We start from the raw sequence: 17,252 nt of genomic DNA, 5'->3' as shown, positions 1-17,252 counted from the left end.
TTTAAAAAACAGCGTCTTATAAAAAGTATTTTCTGCAGATTTTTTTTTTCCATTAGCCCTTCTATAGAATCATTCTTCTCTGCCATGAATTAAGTGTCCCTGTATATTACGATTTTAGCACTGGACAGCTAATACTAGAATGGTTTTTAGTTTCCCAATCTAGTCCCCTTCACTACTACCTTAGAAATTCTTTCCCCTCAATTCCTTTGGGGAATAGTTTTTTTTTTCCCACCAGGAATATCATGACCCTGGTCAAATGTTGATATATAATACTTTAGATGAAAGAAAGAAAAAAAAAAGAGACCTTTGACAAATTTTGCATTTCAAACTCTCATTTTTTTATATACTGTCTCCATCTTACTTATCCATTTACATACTGCCATAAATCATATTTTCTCCTCAGTACTCTTCCTGACACATTTTACATTTCACTAAAATTTCCCCAACCTTGTGCCTCACCTATTCAATGTATTCATGTCTCAAGATCTGTTCCAAGAAGGGCTCTGCAGAATGATACTTCATTGTTGTTTGTTTGTTGTTTCATGAATTGAATTTATGTTCCATCTTTCTTTTTTTTAATATTTTTTTCAAGGTAAATGGGGTTAAGTGGCTTGCCCAAGGTCACACAGCTAGGTAATTATTAAGTGTCTGAGGCCAGATTTGAACTCAGGTACTCCTGACTCCAGGATTAGTGCTGTATCCACTGCTCCACCTAGCCGCCCCATGGTCCATCTTTCTTCAGAGTGATATTAATTATCTACAAGATTGTCTGAAAATGTTTGCCAAATGATTGTATAAAAGTATGAGTCCAAATTTTCACCGAATATTTTCCTTTCTTGAAGATTTTACATTAAATATTATGGGGTATTTTTAGGTAAATGTCACCCTGATGGGAAGAGAAACATCACTATAAAGTATTCAATTTCCATCATGCTAGAACACTAATTGATCTCACATGAAAGAATACATGCGGTAGTAATTGTTGATTTAAATAATAATAATAATAATACCACAGCAGGATTTGCAAAAAGTCTAGCTCCCCTACTGAATATAAACAAACTTCTTCCCTTTATTAGTTAATTGAAAGTCTAAGAGTAGGATCCTTCATACCATAGGTGGATACATAGATGCACTTGTGTATGTACATACATATGTGCATATACATGCATGCCTAGTTTATTTTACTATGTAGATAGATGAATTTGAAATGTTTTATTTTAGAAGCATATGATCATTATTCAAAAAGAATAAACCAGTTATTAAGACTGAAGGCAATATTAGAACATCTAAAAAGTGGTAGAGTTTAGCTTGTAATTTTCTAATTCACTATTTTACTTGACAGAACTTATATCTTTATATAAGTTCCATAGATGTGGAGTCAATTTCCAGAAAGCAATTGGATGTTCCCTAGTCTCTGAAGCAGCATATGATGATGGAAAAACCCTGGTATATTATAAGGACAAGGAACATCCAGGCTTGGTGATCTCCATGGATAATTCAATTCTTGATTTAACATAAGAGCAACTCTATCATCCTTCAGCATTAGTTACAAAACATTTCTGTGTGCTGACAAAAGTAATAGACATTAAATTTTGACATGGGCATAAATCAAAATGCACTGCAGTTTTCCATTGGGAAAAAACAATTTTTTTTAAAAGAATTTGGGCCTTTTGAGGAATGATTCTACCTGTAGGTCACCAGAAACTGATCAGATACATAGATTACAAAATAATATTTTCTCTAGTGTGTTTCTAACATATTCATTAAAGCTGAATGAATGCAGAATGAAAAAATTTTGGTGCTCCATAATACAACTTGAATAGGGATTGAGTGCAAAGATTTATAGGAAAAAAAAATAAGAACAAAATCATGACATTGAGGAAAGAGACTTTTGTCTCTTCAGCATTGATCCTAATATAATTTATTACAGATCACCTGGGTTAGCTAGGTGGAACAGTGAATAGAACACTAAGTTTGAAGTCAGGGAGATTTGAATTAAAATTCAAACTCAGACAAGCTTCAAGACCCTGGACTAGTCATTTAGTACTGTTTGCCTTGGTTTCCTAATCTGTTAAAAATGAGTTGGAGGGGGAAATGGTGCATATTTTTGCCAAGAAAAATTTAATGGGGTAATGAGAAGTTGGATATGATCAAAACTGATAAACAGCAGCAACAAAATAGATCACTTAGTTATGATTGCAATTCTAATCATTTAGCCTTGGGCAAATCTTCTGTTATCTATTGGGACAAAGCCTTGGATTCTTTGAAAGTATTTTGCACCATAATTTGATAATGTTCAATTCAGTTCAGCAACTAATAATGGGCTACCTCTCACATTCTGCTAAAGCTAACCTAGAATGAGAGAAGACAATTGTAGCATCACTTAAACCCTGGCAGGCTCATGAAAGCAATCTTAAACATCAGAAAAAACAAGCACTCCAAAGAAAGTATTAATATAGTGCAGAAGAACAAAACTGGGAAAAGCCAAATAATGTAGATTTATTCCGAAATGTCAATACAAGTGTTAATGTAATCTCGAGTCATGTTCTATAACCTTTTTCTTCAAGCAGTAATAATATAGCCTAATATTGTGAAACATATTGACTTGTATCTCTGTTTCCTGACAGATACTCAGTAGATCGACACACTGATATGGACAGAATATTCAATATCCACTCTGCAAATGGATCAATCTTCACAGTGAAACCTCTTGACAGAGAAGCATATCCATGGCACAACATTACCATTATTGCAAGTGAAATTAGTAAGAAGCAGATTAATTTATCCAAAACTCTTATATTTTCACTAACACACATCCATACTTTATAAGAGTCAGCCTTTTTTGTGCTTTTCTTTTTTATTCTATGCTATCTTAACATAACTTCTTTTTACATTATATAATTTCTGAAAATATTTCTCTATTATTAAAACTACATAGATTATAGGAAGCAGCATATTTTATTGATGGGATTATATAATCAGCACGATTTAGAAGAACTATTGCAAAAAATATAGACAGACATAAACAGGAGGAGAGAATACAGACATAAAGAAACAGAATGAAGGGAAAGATTCAGATATTAAAGAGAAAGAGACTGAAACAAAAATAATTAAAGCCCTCTTTTGTATTAAGAAGACCTAAGGATAAGTTCTGGCAAAGGCAAAGTTACTTAGAGCACCAGTCAATTATCTAAGACTATAAGATACAAAGTTTGTCATGGGAATTAGTAAAGGGAGTAGATTCTATACTGGAAATTTCCCTTAACAATGAAATAGGTGTGTTCTCAGTTTAATGTATATACAAACATGAACATATATATATATATATATGCATACATATATCTATATGTACATAATCTTTTCGGTTTCTGTCTTAATTATGGGCTAGAGAAAACATCAAATCAAACTACTTATCATGCTAAGATAATTAGTTAACAAGATTTATAGGACATTCTAATTTATATTAATTTCTTTTTTATTTAGATCTTGTAAGTATAATGAAACATTCAAAAGTGATCCGATCTAGGAAATGAGAAATCACAGAAATCACTTGTTGTAGGTAACAAATGATACACATGACATCATTGTAATTTTGTGAGACAGAATTTTTTTTTGTTTTTTAATTACAGATAACCAAAAGCAAAGTAGTCACATTCCTGTCTTCATCAGAATTTTAGATATTAATGACCATGCACCAGAATTTGCCAGATATTATGAAACATTTGTTTGTGAAAATGCAAAACCTGGGCAGGTAAATACATGCTGTACATAAAATTGTGTTCTCTCTCTCTCTCTCTCTCTCTCTCTCTCTCTCTCTCTCTCCTTCCATTTTTTTAAATCAGCATTCACTTAGGCAGATTAGCTGGAGAAGATTTCTTTTTTGGTCCTCTTTCCCAAAATTTCTCTCACATACATCAACGTACTGCAATATGAATGCTTTGTTCTCATTCCTTTCTGCCACTTGCCTGTGTTATGTATGGACTCACAGCTTCCACTGACTTCAAAGAAAACTTCTTGCTTATGATATTGCTATAGATGCCCAGGGATACAAGCATAGAAGAAAAATATGATTTGCATTAATTTATGCACCAAATATATAATGAAGATGATATAGATACAAGATATTTTGCATAATCATTGTTATGCTGATGTTGGGTGGCACTCATCAAATTACTGGAATGTAATCCCTAATGAAGTCATCAGCAGTCTGAAAAAATGAACTTTACCTACAGTAAAGTAAATGATATATGATAATTCATTTTTTGGTTATTTTATCTGCTTCTTAGAAGCTCTATCAGGAAAGCTTTCTCTGCCATTATTTTAATGTTCTTGGCTAATAATTAACATGTAAGAAATTTATACAAGAAATATGATTCTAAGTAATAGTCATAAAATGTTCTAATAGAAAATTCATAAATTGAAAAGTGAAAAGCAAATAGATAATAAATAATATTTATGTTCCTTGGATATCTTCAAATTGATCAAAGCAACTCATAAATATACTAAATGCATAAGTACTAAATTATTTGTAATCACATAAGGGAAAATTTTGTTAAAAGATACTAAAATTTTCCCATGACTTATATTGATGAGTCAATGGTCAATCTAAAACTGGGCACACATATTTATGTGTATGCAAGGACACTAAAACTCACATACATGCTTCTAAATACTTGTTAGTCACTCTGAAGAAGGAGGAATTCTCTTTTAAACTTTCAAAAGTTGTTTTAGCTCCATTGAAATGATATTTTCAAAACTGATGAGAAAAGCAAATTGAGCAAAGAATACTATAAATTCAGTTATCAATGTAGTTCAAGATCAATTTCAGTCACAGATCCCTAAGCAAGCATTTCAGGATGGTCACCCCAACATAATAAATGCGAAATTTAAAAAAATCCATTAAATCCACTCCCCCCCAGCTAAGCTGATGAGACTAAGTTTCATTAAAAGAGGGATAGTAGGAAGATAAGATAAGGGATAATCACAAGTTGTGTTGTACTCTATCCTTGTCAGATCACTTTCGAAGTGTAGTTTGTATTCTGGGATCCATATTTTAAGAAGGCATTGATAAACTCGATACCATCTGAAGGATCATTAAAATGAAGGACCTTAATATCATGGTTTTGCAAAATGGTCAAAAGGACAAAGGATACTTAGACTGGAGGAAAGAAGATTTGGAGGTGAACTGAATAGAAATACCATTTTTAAGTATTTGTAGGAATGTAACACAGATGAGAGAATAGAGACAAGTTCTGCTAAGTCTCAGATGGTAGAATTAAGAGCAGTAAGTGAAAGTTGCTAAAAATTTGGTAAACTCATTTATTTTATAAATAAATGCATTTATTACATTTAATTTAAATTTCACATGAGGAAAACTTCTTAAGGATTTTAGAAAAATAAACTGAATATAGATGTTAGGAGTTATCCTCTAAATGAAATATGCAAATTAAGGATAAATAAAGACATTTCAGATAAATTGTAGAGAGGATTCTTGTTCAGTTATTGGCTAAACTGGATGGGATTTGTCCAGACAGGAATTAACTTTCAACTCTGAGTATCTGTGGCTCTATGACCTCTTAGGTTAATTTGCCTTCCATTAGATTTGTCAATTAAGAGAACTCTAGGATAGGGAAGTTTTAGTTCAATGATGAAATTAGAAACCAGCTAGCAAACAATTAAGAAACGAGTAAAGGGAGTGGAGTCATCTATTGTAGAAAACTTTCTCACTGCACTTTTTTACCTGCAGCTTTGCTTGGTTTCATCTTCATGGAACAAGTTCCCACTGACTGGGTACTCACTGCCCACACATTCTAGCTAAACAAGGAGTTGAGCCACACAGACACAAAAAAAGGAGAGATAGGGTGATAACTAACAGAGATGGATAGATCAAGTGAGGGTTGTTTGAGAAGAAGGGAAATGTGGACAAGTTTGTGGGCAGTAAGGTAGCAGCCAGTAGATGTGGGGGTAGTGAAGAGAAGTACAAAATAATTAGAAAATATAGAGAATATCTATTGAAGAAGACAGAATAGAATGAGACAAATTATACAAATAGAAGGTTTTGCTTTGGCAAGGATAAAGAACATCTCTTCATGTGTGACAGAGGTAAATATAAAGATAGCAGCAGAAGGCATCTGGAAAATGTGAGGAGAAAAAAATAAAAATAGGAAGATCTGTGAATGAATGAATGACTTATTTTTTTCTTTGAAAAACAAAACAAGTTTCTTGCTTGAAAGTGAGGGAAGCAGGAATTATAAAAGGTTTGAAGAAAGGAAAAAAGTGTAGAAAAACTAATCTGGTAAGTGCGATGTTGAGTCAACTAAAAAAGTGTAGGAGTTTTGTCTCATTTCAGTGAGATTACATAAGACAAATTTATAGCAAATCTATTCAGTACAGTTTCATAATTTCTCCAGTTTCTCCTATTTAATACTTCTCAAAGGAGTTGAGATAAATTTAGTGTAAAGAAAACAACAAATAAATTAAACTAATTTACTGGAATATGAGGTAAACTAATTTACTCTAAGGCCTGTCAATCATGTTAGAAAGTCTGTTTATCCTTCTAAGGGTATTGTCAATCAGTCAACTGATAAATATTCATTAAGTATCTACTAAATTCCAAGCTCCGTGCAAAACTATAGGGATGCAATATTTTTTAAATATCAGCCAATTCCTGCCCTTCACAAACTCAAAATCTAATGGCAGAGACAATGCAAATAATTATCTACAAATAAGAATAAATATAACATTATCTTCAGAGAGAAGGTATTAAAATTAAGAGAGACTGGAAAAGATGAAACTTTAGTTGTAATTTGAAGAATGTTATGGAAATTTGAAGGAGAATTAAGGAGGGAGAACATTCCAGGTTGGGGAGTCAGTCAGTGAAAATATCTAGTCTTTTACTGGAGGAAAACTACAAAGGTTAGGGTCAGTGGATAAAACAAACTCTATAGAGATATATAAGATGTAAGAAGACTAGAAAATTAGAAGGAGGGAGGGAAAGATGAAAGGTAATGAATAGCATGGGATTTTATATTTGACACATTAAAAGAAGGTTCTTGAATGAAATTATCTTGATTTCATGTAGCATCATCTTTATTTCATATATCATTGAACTGAATAGCTAATAATGAATTTCTAACCTTAAAGAGTGGGGTGAAATATAGTGTGACAGGGACATTACCCAAAAATCATATGTTACTACCCATTCCTTCCACTATGGACAGTTTGCTCTATTCAAATGCCATATTCTCTACTGATTTTAAATGGTTTTGGTGGTTTGTTTTTGGTAGTTTTCTTTTGACTTTTACTCTTTACCATAGATATGCATGGAGCAGAGACTGAAAATGTACATGTATGTCTAGAACTCTCAGGAGCAATGATTATTTCTTATCTTTAGTCTCATAATTTAGGCACACCCATGCTCTCTATCAATAATTGATTTATTTAAAATGGTAATGTTTGGTATCTCAACTTGAGGCAGCCTTCTTTCTCCAGTCATCATATACATAATTTCCTGCTTCACTCTTACCCCAACCAAATTCCAGATTAAGGAAAATCTCATATGCAGAACACCTCAGTATACCACTGGTAAGTCTGATGGTCTTAGACAGATTTTCATAGCAAAGGAATTTTGAATGTGCACTATGTCAGTTTCATTTAATGTTCAGTAACTACTTCTTCATATTGGTCAGAATTCAAGGCAGCTCAGTCATACAGAATTTGAATTAAGAAGTGAATTCTATAATCAGACCTCTTTACCAATTATACTATTCATCTCAGTTATTGTACTTTACTTTTGAGATTATCTACAGTACTGAAATCTTTTAAAAATCAAACTCTCTTACTGATATGTCAGAGTGCTACACTTCTAATTGAGAAATAACAGGATCTCAGGATTTAGATGGCACACTACCTGATTAATTTTAAAACCTACTGATATTTAAAATTAAATTCTAATACATCACTTAAAATCTCAGTCACCATGGCAAGCTAATGAACCATCTAGAGCTCCATTGTTGTTCAATATAATTTGCAAGTTATCTCTTTTCAAAATTAGACATGTTCAAAAATTTATATACTTCTATAATCAGATATTGAATTAACAGGAATTCAATTACCTAAATTACTCTGAGCTTCTATTTCCTCATCTATTAAATGATAGCATTGGTTTAAGTTTTCTCTGAGGTCATCCTAACTAAAAACACTGAGTCTATATAAATGAATATAAATTCCTATACAAAAGTCAAGCTATGGTCCAATTGACTTGCTTTATTATTATTATTATTATTATTATTATTATTATCAATAATAAAGACACTTAATGTTTGAAAATATTTATTTTAAAAGTTTTCAAAGTGTTTTGAAAAGTTTAACTTCCTTTGCTGACTTCCTTCAATTGTCTATTAAAATCCCCCATTCTGCAAGAAGAGTTTTCTGATTCTTTTTAATGTTAGTGTCTTCCCTCTGGGATTACTTTCAATTTCTTTTGTCTGTATTGATTCAGGACATAAGAGTTGCCATGTTTTCCCCCTATCAGTTACTGTGTTCCTTAAAAGCAGGGACTATATATTTTTTTCCATTTCTGTGAAACCATAACACTTAGCACAGTTCCTAGCTTGTAGTTAAATGATTGTTGAGATAACCTATACAGGGTTTCCCAAAAGTTTGAATGTAATTTTAAGCTTAAAACTATATTGATTTTGAAAAGTTCCAGCATAAAGTTGTCCTACAAATTTTGGAACACCCTATACTCTCTCTTTGCAACCATATCAAGTGATGGTCTGAGTATAAAATATTTATAAATATGTTCTAATTTTTATAATAGAGAATTTAAATTCAATGAAGAATGAGAATGTTATCCCAAGTAGTATGCATAATGATACAACTCTTATTTGTTATTTCTTCTATTTATCTGTCGTGCTTTCTATTTCAAATACTTAACTGTATTTGCTACAGGGAGTGTCATAATGTTTTCTGATATATTTTCTACTTATAGGATAAACATTTTTCTCAGAGGTTTAAAAATGTGAAAGAATTAAGCAAAAAAAGTGTGATTATTATTTTGTTAAAACCAAACATTGATTTCCTTACACATTAAACAACTAATAAAATACTGAATCAATTGCAAATGAAATATTCACTGATGTCATGTTAATCATGTGATTATGCATGTATATTGTAGAATATAGAAGAAGGGATTAAAAAAGATAACTTTTCAAAATGATTAACTTTGTATTGAAAGCATCTGAACTTCCCAGGAACATATACTAAGAAGTTAAAGGGAAAATATGATTCTGATAGGATTCTAGAACAAATGTGTAGAATAGAGAAATATTCAACTGACTTTTTTAATAACTAGGGTGGTTTCATATTCTCTATTTAAGTGCCTTAAGGCACTAGCAATTCATTATATGCTGGCATCATTTCAGAAAGTAATAATTCTAAATGCTTGTCATATAACCAGTAGGTTTTCATATCAGCAATCAGTGATTATAATGTACTTGGCTAACATCTCTATTATGATAATGCATTAAGATCAGATTGATATCAGCAATAAAACATCAACAATATGGTTACACTTAAGTTTTGTTTTTTTTCCCTTTGTTCGGGATATAAAATGCAAAGAACATACAGGCCAGAATGTTGAGTGTAATGACTAGGAAGGAAGTTTATCTGAGACTTCCCAATTCTCTTTTTACTAGAGTCATAGATTTATAAGATTTGAGGGAATCCTTGAGGCAATCCTGTCTTAACTGAAATATAAATACCCTGTAAAATAATGTCAACAAAGTTGTCAACTAAACTCAACTTGAATTTTTCTAGTTATAAGGAAATCCTTGCCTTTTACAGCCTATTCTTTCTACTGTGGATAGCTCTACAACTCTACAACTTATTTCCATTCCGTTTTTAAATGTTTCACCTCTCTATTTCTTTTCAATTAAATGTACCTATTGATTGTAATTTTCCTGTACAGAGATGCATCTCAACAATTCTAAATTTCATTTTCCTTTAAAAGATACATTTACCTACTTATCTTATTATTGCTAGTATATTTTGTTTATTGACAATATCATATGCATTTAGATAACTGAATCCATAAATATAGCTTTTGTTTTTCCATAATTTTCTACTATGAATTATTTAACTGATATTTTTTTCTTATCTTTCTATGGTCTACCCCTTGACACTTATTATAAATGATTAGGAAATTATTTATCACTGTCTTTTCATTTTCTTTTAATAAGATTAGACAGCATTTCAAGTTGAAACATTTTCCCCTGCATTTATTAAAAATTCTCTAATTCGGGTCAAGACTGCATAATTTTTGCGTCATAGCATGGTTCACAAAGCCAAGTTTAATCCCAGCTGACTTCTATTCCATCTCTTAACTGGTACTAAATAAAAATATTTTTATTTAAATTTAAATTACTAGCTTCATTTGATAGCAGAGATGAAAACACAACTTTTTTTCATAATTAATTGTTTTCTCTCCAAATATTCATGACCACACAACAATACAGATTTCTTTTTTTTTAGTTTCCATGGAAAACATGAAAAGGAGCAAGAGGTACCAGTCTTGATATATCTAAATAATCTCTGTTAATTATTAAATATTATAATGAGTATAGCTACCATTATAGGTGGAATATTTTCTATAATCTTTTGGTGTACTTTCTTAGTAGACTGGCTCTCTTGCTTTCTCTCTCTCTCTCTCTCTCTCTCTCTCTCTCTCTCTCTCTTTCTCTCTCTCTGCCTGTCTATCTAGCTATTTATCCATCCTCTATCTATGTATTCCTCTCCCCATCAACTATACACACACACACACACACACACACACACACACACACACACACAAACACACATAAATATACAGATATCTTTTATTTAAAAATTTTCCTAAATGTTATCTATTGATATGTTTTCCCCCCTTTTTAGTCCTTGGTAAATTGTTTTGTGCTATAACAGTGCACATCATTATGAGAAAAACTTTTTTTTTTATTTTTGCAAGGCAATAGGGCTAAATGACTTGCCTAAGGTCGCCCACCTGGTTAATTATTAAATGTCTGAGGTTGGATTTGAACTCAGGTACCCTTGACTCCAGGGCCAGTGCTCTATTCACTGTGCTATCTAGGTGTCCTGTACTACCCAGCTGTCTCGAGAAAAGCATCAAATGCACAAAATCTTCCTCTTCTTTTGTTTTACCATTATTCTATTTTTCAATACCTTTCAGTTATTACTTCTATCTTTGGTTCCATTCTTACTTATTGGTATGTGTGTCTTTGTTTACTTCTTTTGAAACTTTTCTGCCACTTCCTACCAGGTCTTTTAATTAAGAATACTTACCGTATCAAAAAAGATAGATGGAAAAGTAGAAAGGCATTTTCTTGGATTTTCATCTTCTCTTCTGAGAGTAAAACGAATTAATACTTTGTAAAACTATATTGTTAAGGTTTTGTTGGCAGAAAACAAATTTGGCAGTCTGATTATTAAAACACTTCTCTTCTCTTGTGTATTCAGGTTCATTTCCCTCTGTTTCAGGAGAAGAATATGGAAGCACTCAATAATCACTATTCTTCCTCTTACAGTCTTAAATGAAGGAAATTATTACTTGTAACAATGCAGAACCTTAGGATTTTATAAAAGACATGGATGAAGTAGATAAATTCAAATGTAATTAGTTTGGAAAGAAGTCTCAAGTCTTTTCCATAATTGTAAGAGAAAATATTCAATAGAATGAGGAAATAAACTCATAAAAGCTGAAAATTTTCAGTGCCTGCAAATTACTTAAAATTCCAAAGTGATGTGTCTTGTTCCAAATGAATTGTCCACATAAATCTCTTTACAAACTAACTTTGTTAAAGGAGAATATTATAAATAATCTAAATTGATAGGACCATATAAAGACTGTACTATAGTTTTATATAGATATGTTTAAATTAGTCATCACATAAAAGCACAGAATTTGAGAGTTGGAAAATATCATATGATTATCTAATCCAAAGTCAAATAGATTGATAATGGTTGAGTCATTTCATTAACTATCCTTAAACCATTTACAAAATGAAGATCTCAGCTTTGTCAAATTCCATCACATATTTTTTTAATACTTCCTCACATTCCTGTTAGAGAAAATCATGGAATATCAATGACTTCAACTATTATAAACTTAAATACTGTGTGATTGAACTCTTTTATACTCTCACTGCCATCATAAAGTCTTTATTTCAATCTAATAGCACTGATTATGATTAAAAATATCTAGCATTATAATAATTTTTATTTTAAATTTCCCTTCCAAATTCTCATGTCCAACACATAGAGTGAATTAAAAACAACAAAAAAAGATAGACTACTAAAAATGTAGAAAATCTAGTGAAGTACTCTTTATTCTTCTTCCTTACTTGTAAATACATCTAATTTTTCCAATTCATCCTTCCTCCTTTCTTTATCTCAGAGTAAGGGAGATGAATCCTGTTTCCTTTCTAAGGATAGCAATTCTATCTGTATTCTTAATTCAATTCTTACTCATCTTGTGCAAAATCTTCCTGCAGCTATGCCTTCTTTCTCATTTATCTTCAATGTTTGCTTTTACATCTTTCTGTAAATGTGGCTGTTTCCCTAATCAAAATAACAGCAACAACAATTTTCTCCCCACTCTTCTGGATCTCTGCTTGATCTCTTTAAATGGGCATTCCCTACAGTCTCCTCTACTCTTTGTTTAAGCTCTTTTTGTTTATTTACTTGTTTACTCCCATAATATTATCACTATTTTTTCCCTCTGTCCCAAATTCTAGACTTGCATGTAAACTATTGCTTGAAGTTTGAAGCTCTATATTCATCCTTGGGAAGTTTATGTAAAAACCTTTTTTTTTTTTGAACTTCTGTTATTAAAGAAACCATTCAATGGTAAAAACAAACTTATTTTTTCTTCTGACAGTTAACACTTAAAAACAAAGGTATTTAAAAGCAACATTGTATTAATGGCTGATCAACCAAGATGGACTTATTCATGCCAGTAATACAATAATCAAAGACAATTTCTAAAAGACTAGTGATAGGAAATACCATTCACATCTAGAGAAAGCATTCTGAAGTCTGACTGCAGACCTAAGCTTACTATTTTCAAGCTTTAAAATTTGTTTTATATATTATGATCTTTATACCTCTTATTTTTTGCCTTTTTGATTTGATTCTTCTTTCATATCATGGTTAATATAAATATATTTTTAACAATTATATATTAGATTGCTTTCTGTTGGAGGGGAGGGAAGGTAGGGCAGGAGAAAATGTGAAACTGAAAACTGTAAAAAAAATGATTGAAGAAAACACTCTTTGCATGTAGCTGGAAAATATATATAGATTAAATATTAATTAAAAATTAAAAAAAGAAAAAACTCATGAACACCAAAAGAATAAAGAAACAAAACAAAAATATTCAATTTAATAATGCTGTAGCCACACTGGAATTTTTTTAAATGATTATAAAATCTACAAGATTATTGAAACAAAAGTTTATCCAACAAACAATTCAATTTAATTTTCCTTCTAATGACAATAAAATTATTATTTTTCCAGTTGATTCAGACAATCAGTGTCATGGACAAAGATGACCCTCCTCGGGGACACAAGTTCTTCTTTGAACCAGTACCAGAATTTCCTCTTAATCCAAACTTCACAATTGTAGATAATAAAGGTATTCATAAATCTTACTCATTAAATTAATTTATTTGCCTCTCTTAGATAGTAAATATATTATCTTTTTTATCTTTACTCTTTTTTATAGATAACACAGCTGGAATTCTTACTCGAAAGGATGGGTATAGCCGCCATAAAATGAGTACATATCTCCTACCAATTTTAATATTTGACAATGATTATCCTATCCAAAGTAGCACTGGAACACTAACTATCCATGTGTGTGCCTGTGATAATCATGGAAATATGCAGTCCTGTAATGCAGAGGCCTTGATCCTTTCAGCTGGTCTGAGTACAGGAGCTCTCATTGCTATTCTCCTATGCATCTTCATTCTGCTTAGTAAGTGGCTCTGTAAATAAATGTTCTTTCAACTTGCAAAATATCTGCCCCTCTTTTTATCAGAATAACATTTGGAAAGCACTTGGAAGTGAAGAATACACAATGCCATTTTAATTTCCACATTCTCTTATACACATTCACATTAGTTGGCCACTTCTTAATTATGTTCAAAATGAGAGCACATACTGTTGGCATTTGCAAACAATGCCAAAATAAGATTAAATTTCGTAAAAATATTCAGTGTCTAGTAGACAAATGCATGGAAACTTTTGTAGTGCTCATACTAATTATAAGGAATATCAATAACTACAATATAAATGTGTTATATAAGATGCAATGCTCTAATTAAAGATTGTATTAGTTCTGAACTGCCACCATGAGAACATCAAGGCTAATGGTTTTGTTTTTGTTTTTCCTAAATAAATGTGGGTTTCACAAAAACAAATGTTTTATTTGAGTGTATACTAACAGGACATTTGATTCAATTAAACAGTTGTTCTACTGTCAAACAATTTCAAAACATTCATTTCCTTAGCTGTTCAGCCAGAAATCCTTATGCTGAGGGCAATGAGGCCAGCCAAATTTATTTTCAAATGCTAGTCCAAGCTGGCTGTTTTTCAATGAAAAGGCTCACAAACCACCTGGATGACTTCCCATTGGCCAGGAACTCTTACAGGACTTCAGTGGATGCATGAGGGAAATGGATGAGAAATCATTTGGGCAGTTAAAATGATCCAAATATTAAAAAAAAAATTTGGGGGGAAAGAAGTAAGGGCAAATTTTGCCAAACAGTTAATATACAAACAAATGCAACCAGCTGTTAGGATGCAACTATTCACAGACATTAAAAATATGTTTATTTCCCCAAAATGATGCAGTTGTGAATATAAGTGTGTGGGCAACTACTACTAAAATTTATTTCATTTCCTTTGTGCAAAAAGAACTATTATTTTGACCTGTTATTTACCATAATTACACATAGTAATACTTATGTGTGATCAATGTACTGTATACGTTATACATTTCGGTAAAATATTCAGTTATACAAATGTGTATTTCCAATTATCAATAAATTACTTGTATTTGGATAATTTCTCTTTACCAAATAAAATTTACAACTTTGCTCTCTGTACAAAGGAAGGAAAATTTTCTCCATTTTCCAAGTATAAAGTATTAGAAAAGTCCAAAGTATGTTCTTTTCACTTTCCTACAATCCTTTGTAGATGCTGTTTTTATTTCCAACTCTTTCTTCCTTTAGCTCCCATTCTTGAACTTTAGTTATTTATAAAGCAGTCTTCAAAAAAGTATAGCTAACAGATATTTCTTAATCTCCTTTTGTCCTTCCTAATGAGAATAAAAATGACTTACAGTGTTATACGGACAACCCTCTTTTGAAAGTTATCTTCCTTTTTAGTCATATCCCCCACACAAATTTACACAATTTAAATATAACATAATTAAAAAATAAAAGCACATTCCCAAATGCTAATCATCTGTTAAATTAACTTGGGAATTACAAGTTTTATGAAATGATGTAGAAAATTGCAAATAGATTTTTTAACAAATATAAGTCCACAGAATAAATTTTGGAAAATATTGATGAATTGTATTTAGTTAAGCAAATGGAATAAAATTTTGATGTCATGTGTAAAGGCTTGGAGTACCATGGGTCATAGTACACACCAAATATTTTGTTTCAGAGAAGATCTATTCATAATTGTTTTATCTAGTTTTAACTGCTTTTAAACAATAAAAGTAAAAATTAAGATAAAATAAGCAAAAAAATCACATGATCTTCATCTAAATTTGGGAAGATCAACAAACCCTAAGACACTAAAAAAATGCAAGTTGAAGCATGAATTTCCATACCTCTTTACTCAGTGGGGTAGGACTGTAAAAAATTCAAGTCCAGAAAGGAAAGGGACAAACATTATTAGAAACTATCATTATGGAGAATAAAGCAATTGATTTTAGCACAATCGAACTAAAATATGAATTTGAGTAATGTAATGTTTCACCTGGATTCATTATTTCTACTAACCAAGACCTCACTATATTTTTCCTGAGTCTCAAGTCTTTCTGGTATCAAAGAATAACCTGCTTCTTTTTGCTGGCAATTTTATTGAACTCATATCCCAAAAATGTGCTTTCTTCTCAATCATTAAAATTTATTCAACTTTTTTCATTTTTATTTTCAGTTCTAGTTGTGCTATTTACTGCACTCAAGAGACAGAGAAAAAAGGAACCCTTGATTATTTCAAAAGAAGATGTTCGAGACAATATTGTGACTTACAATGATGAAGGAGGTGGGGAAGAAGACACCCAAGCTTTTGACATTGGGACTCTACGGAATCCAGAAGCCAGAGAAGACAGTAAACTCCGAAGGGATGTAATACCTGAAACTATTTTCCAGATTAGGAGGGCTGCTCCACTGTGGGAAAACATTGATGTACAAGACTTTATCCATAGAAGATTAAAAGAGAATGATTCAGATCCAAGTGCTCCACCTTATGATTCCCTAGCAACATATGCTTATGAAGGGAATGATTCCATAGCAGATTCTCTCAGTTCTTTGGAATCGCTTAATGCAGATGGTAACCAAGATTATGATTATCTCAGTAACTGGGGACCTAGATTTAAAAAGCTTGCAGATATGTATGGGGGAGATGACAGTGATCGAGACTGATAAAATTTGCCAGTGACCTACTGGGTCAACATTAATGAAAGTAATGTCTTTATTGCTAAATTAAGTGACCTGCATTCTCTTGAACAGAGGAAAATACAAACTCAAACATAGAAACAAAACATAAGTGTTGTTTTAGTAAGGGTTTGCCTAATCACTATGTCCTCGTGAATGAATATGAATGGAATAGCTATAAGAAATTTTCACCCTTTCTGCCTAAGAATCTTAGAAGATGTATCACATCAGTATCAAAGATACCATTAAAAGGCTTTTTGTGCCTTTTCAAAAAGAAGGAAACTTTAAATTTTTTTCTTATCTTGCTTACAATCACCTTTATTATATGGAATATTGTGCAAGTACTTTATAAACTAATATAAAAAGCTAAATAACTATTACTGCCATATTTATTGAGTTGAAGAAGTCTTTGTGTTGATTCATTCATGATATTTTTATAAATGTATATTTCTATTTTTGTATTTTTATGAAATAAACTAGTATTTATAAAAATTAGATGCTTTTAACTATCTTTATAGACAT

General features: G+C 31.3%; 1 protein-coding gene across 2 annotated transcripts in view; it reads left to right on the top strand.

The window, feature by feature from the left end:
* Window positions 1-16,718, top strand: part of CDH9 (cadherin 9) — a 135,134-nt gene extending 118,416 nt beyond the window's left edge. For both annotated transcript variants that reach the window (XM_074200029.1, XM_074200030.1), the window contains 5 exons: window positions 2,628-2,764; window positions 3,630-3,751; window positions 13,573-13,690; window positions 13,781-14,032; window positions 16,231-16,718. In XM_074200029.1, the coding sequence (XP_074056130.1) occupies window positions 2,628-2,764; window positions 3,630-3,751; window positions 13,573-13,690; window positions 13,781-14,032; window positions 16,231-16,718 (1,117 nt within the window). The remainder of the gene's footprint in view (window positions 1-2,627; window positions 2,765-3,629; window positions 3,752-13,572; window positions 13,691-13,780; window positions 14,033-16,230) is intronic.
* Window positions 16,719-17,252: the final 534 nt, after the last annotated feature.

This window comes from Macrotis lagotis, chromosome X (assembly GCF_037893015.1).
Source record: "Macrotis lagotis isolate mMagLag1 chromosome X, bilby.v1.9.chrom.fasta, whole genome shotgun sequence".
In the NCBI taxonomy this organism is placed as follows: domain Eukaryota; kingdom Metazoa; phylum Chordata; class Mammalia; order Peramelemorphia; family Peramelidae; genus Macrotis; species Macrotis lagotis.
The sequence above is the reverse complement of the archived record's forward strand: the minus strand, read 5'-3'. Positions and strand labels throughout refer to the sequence as shown.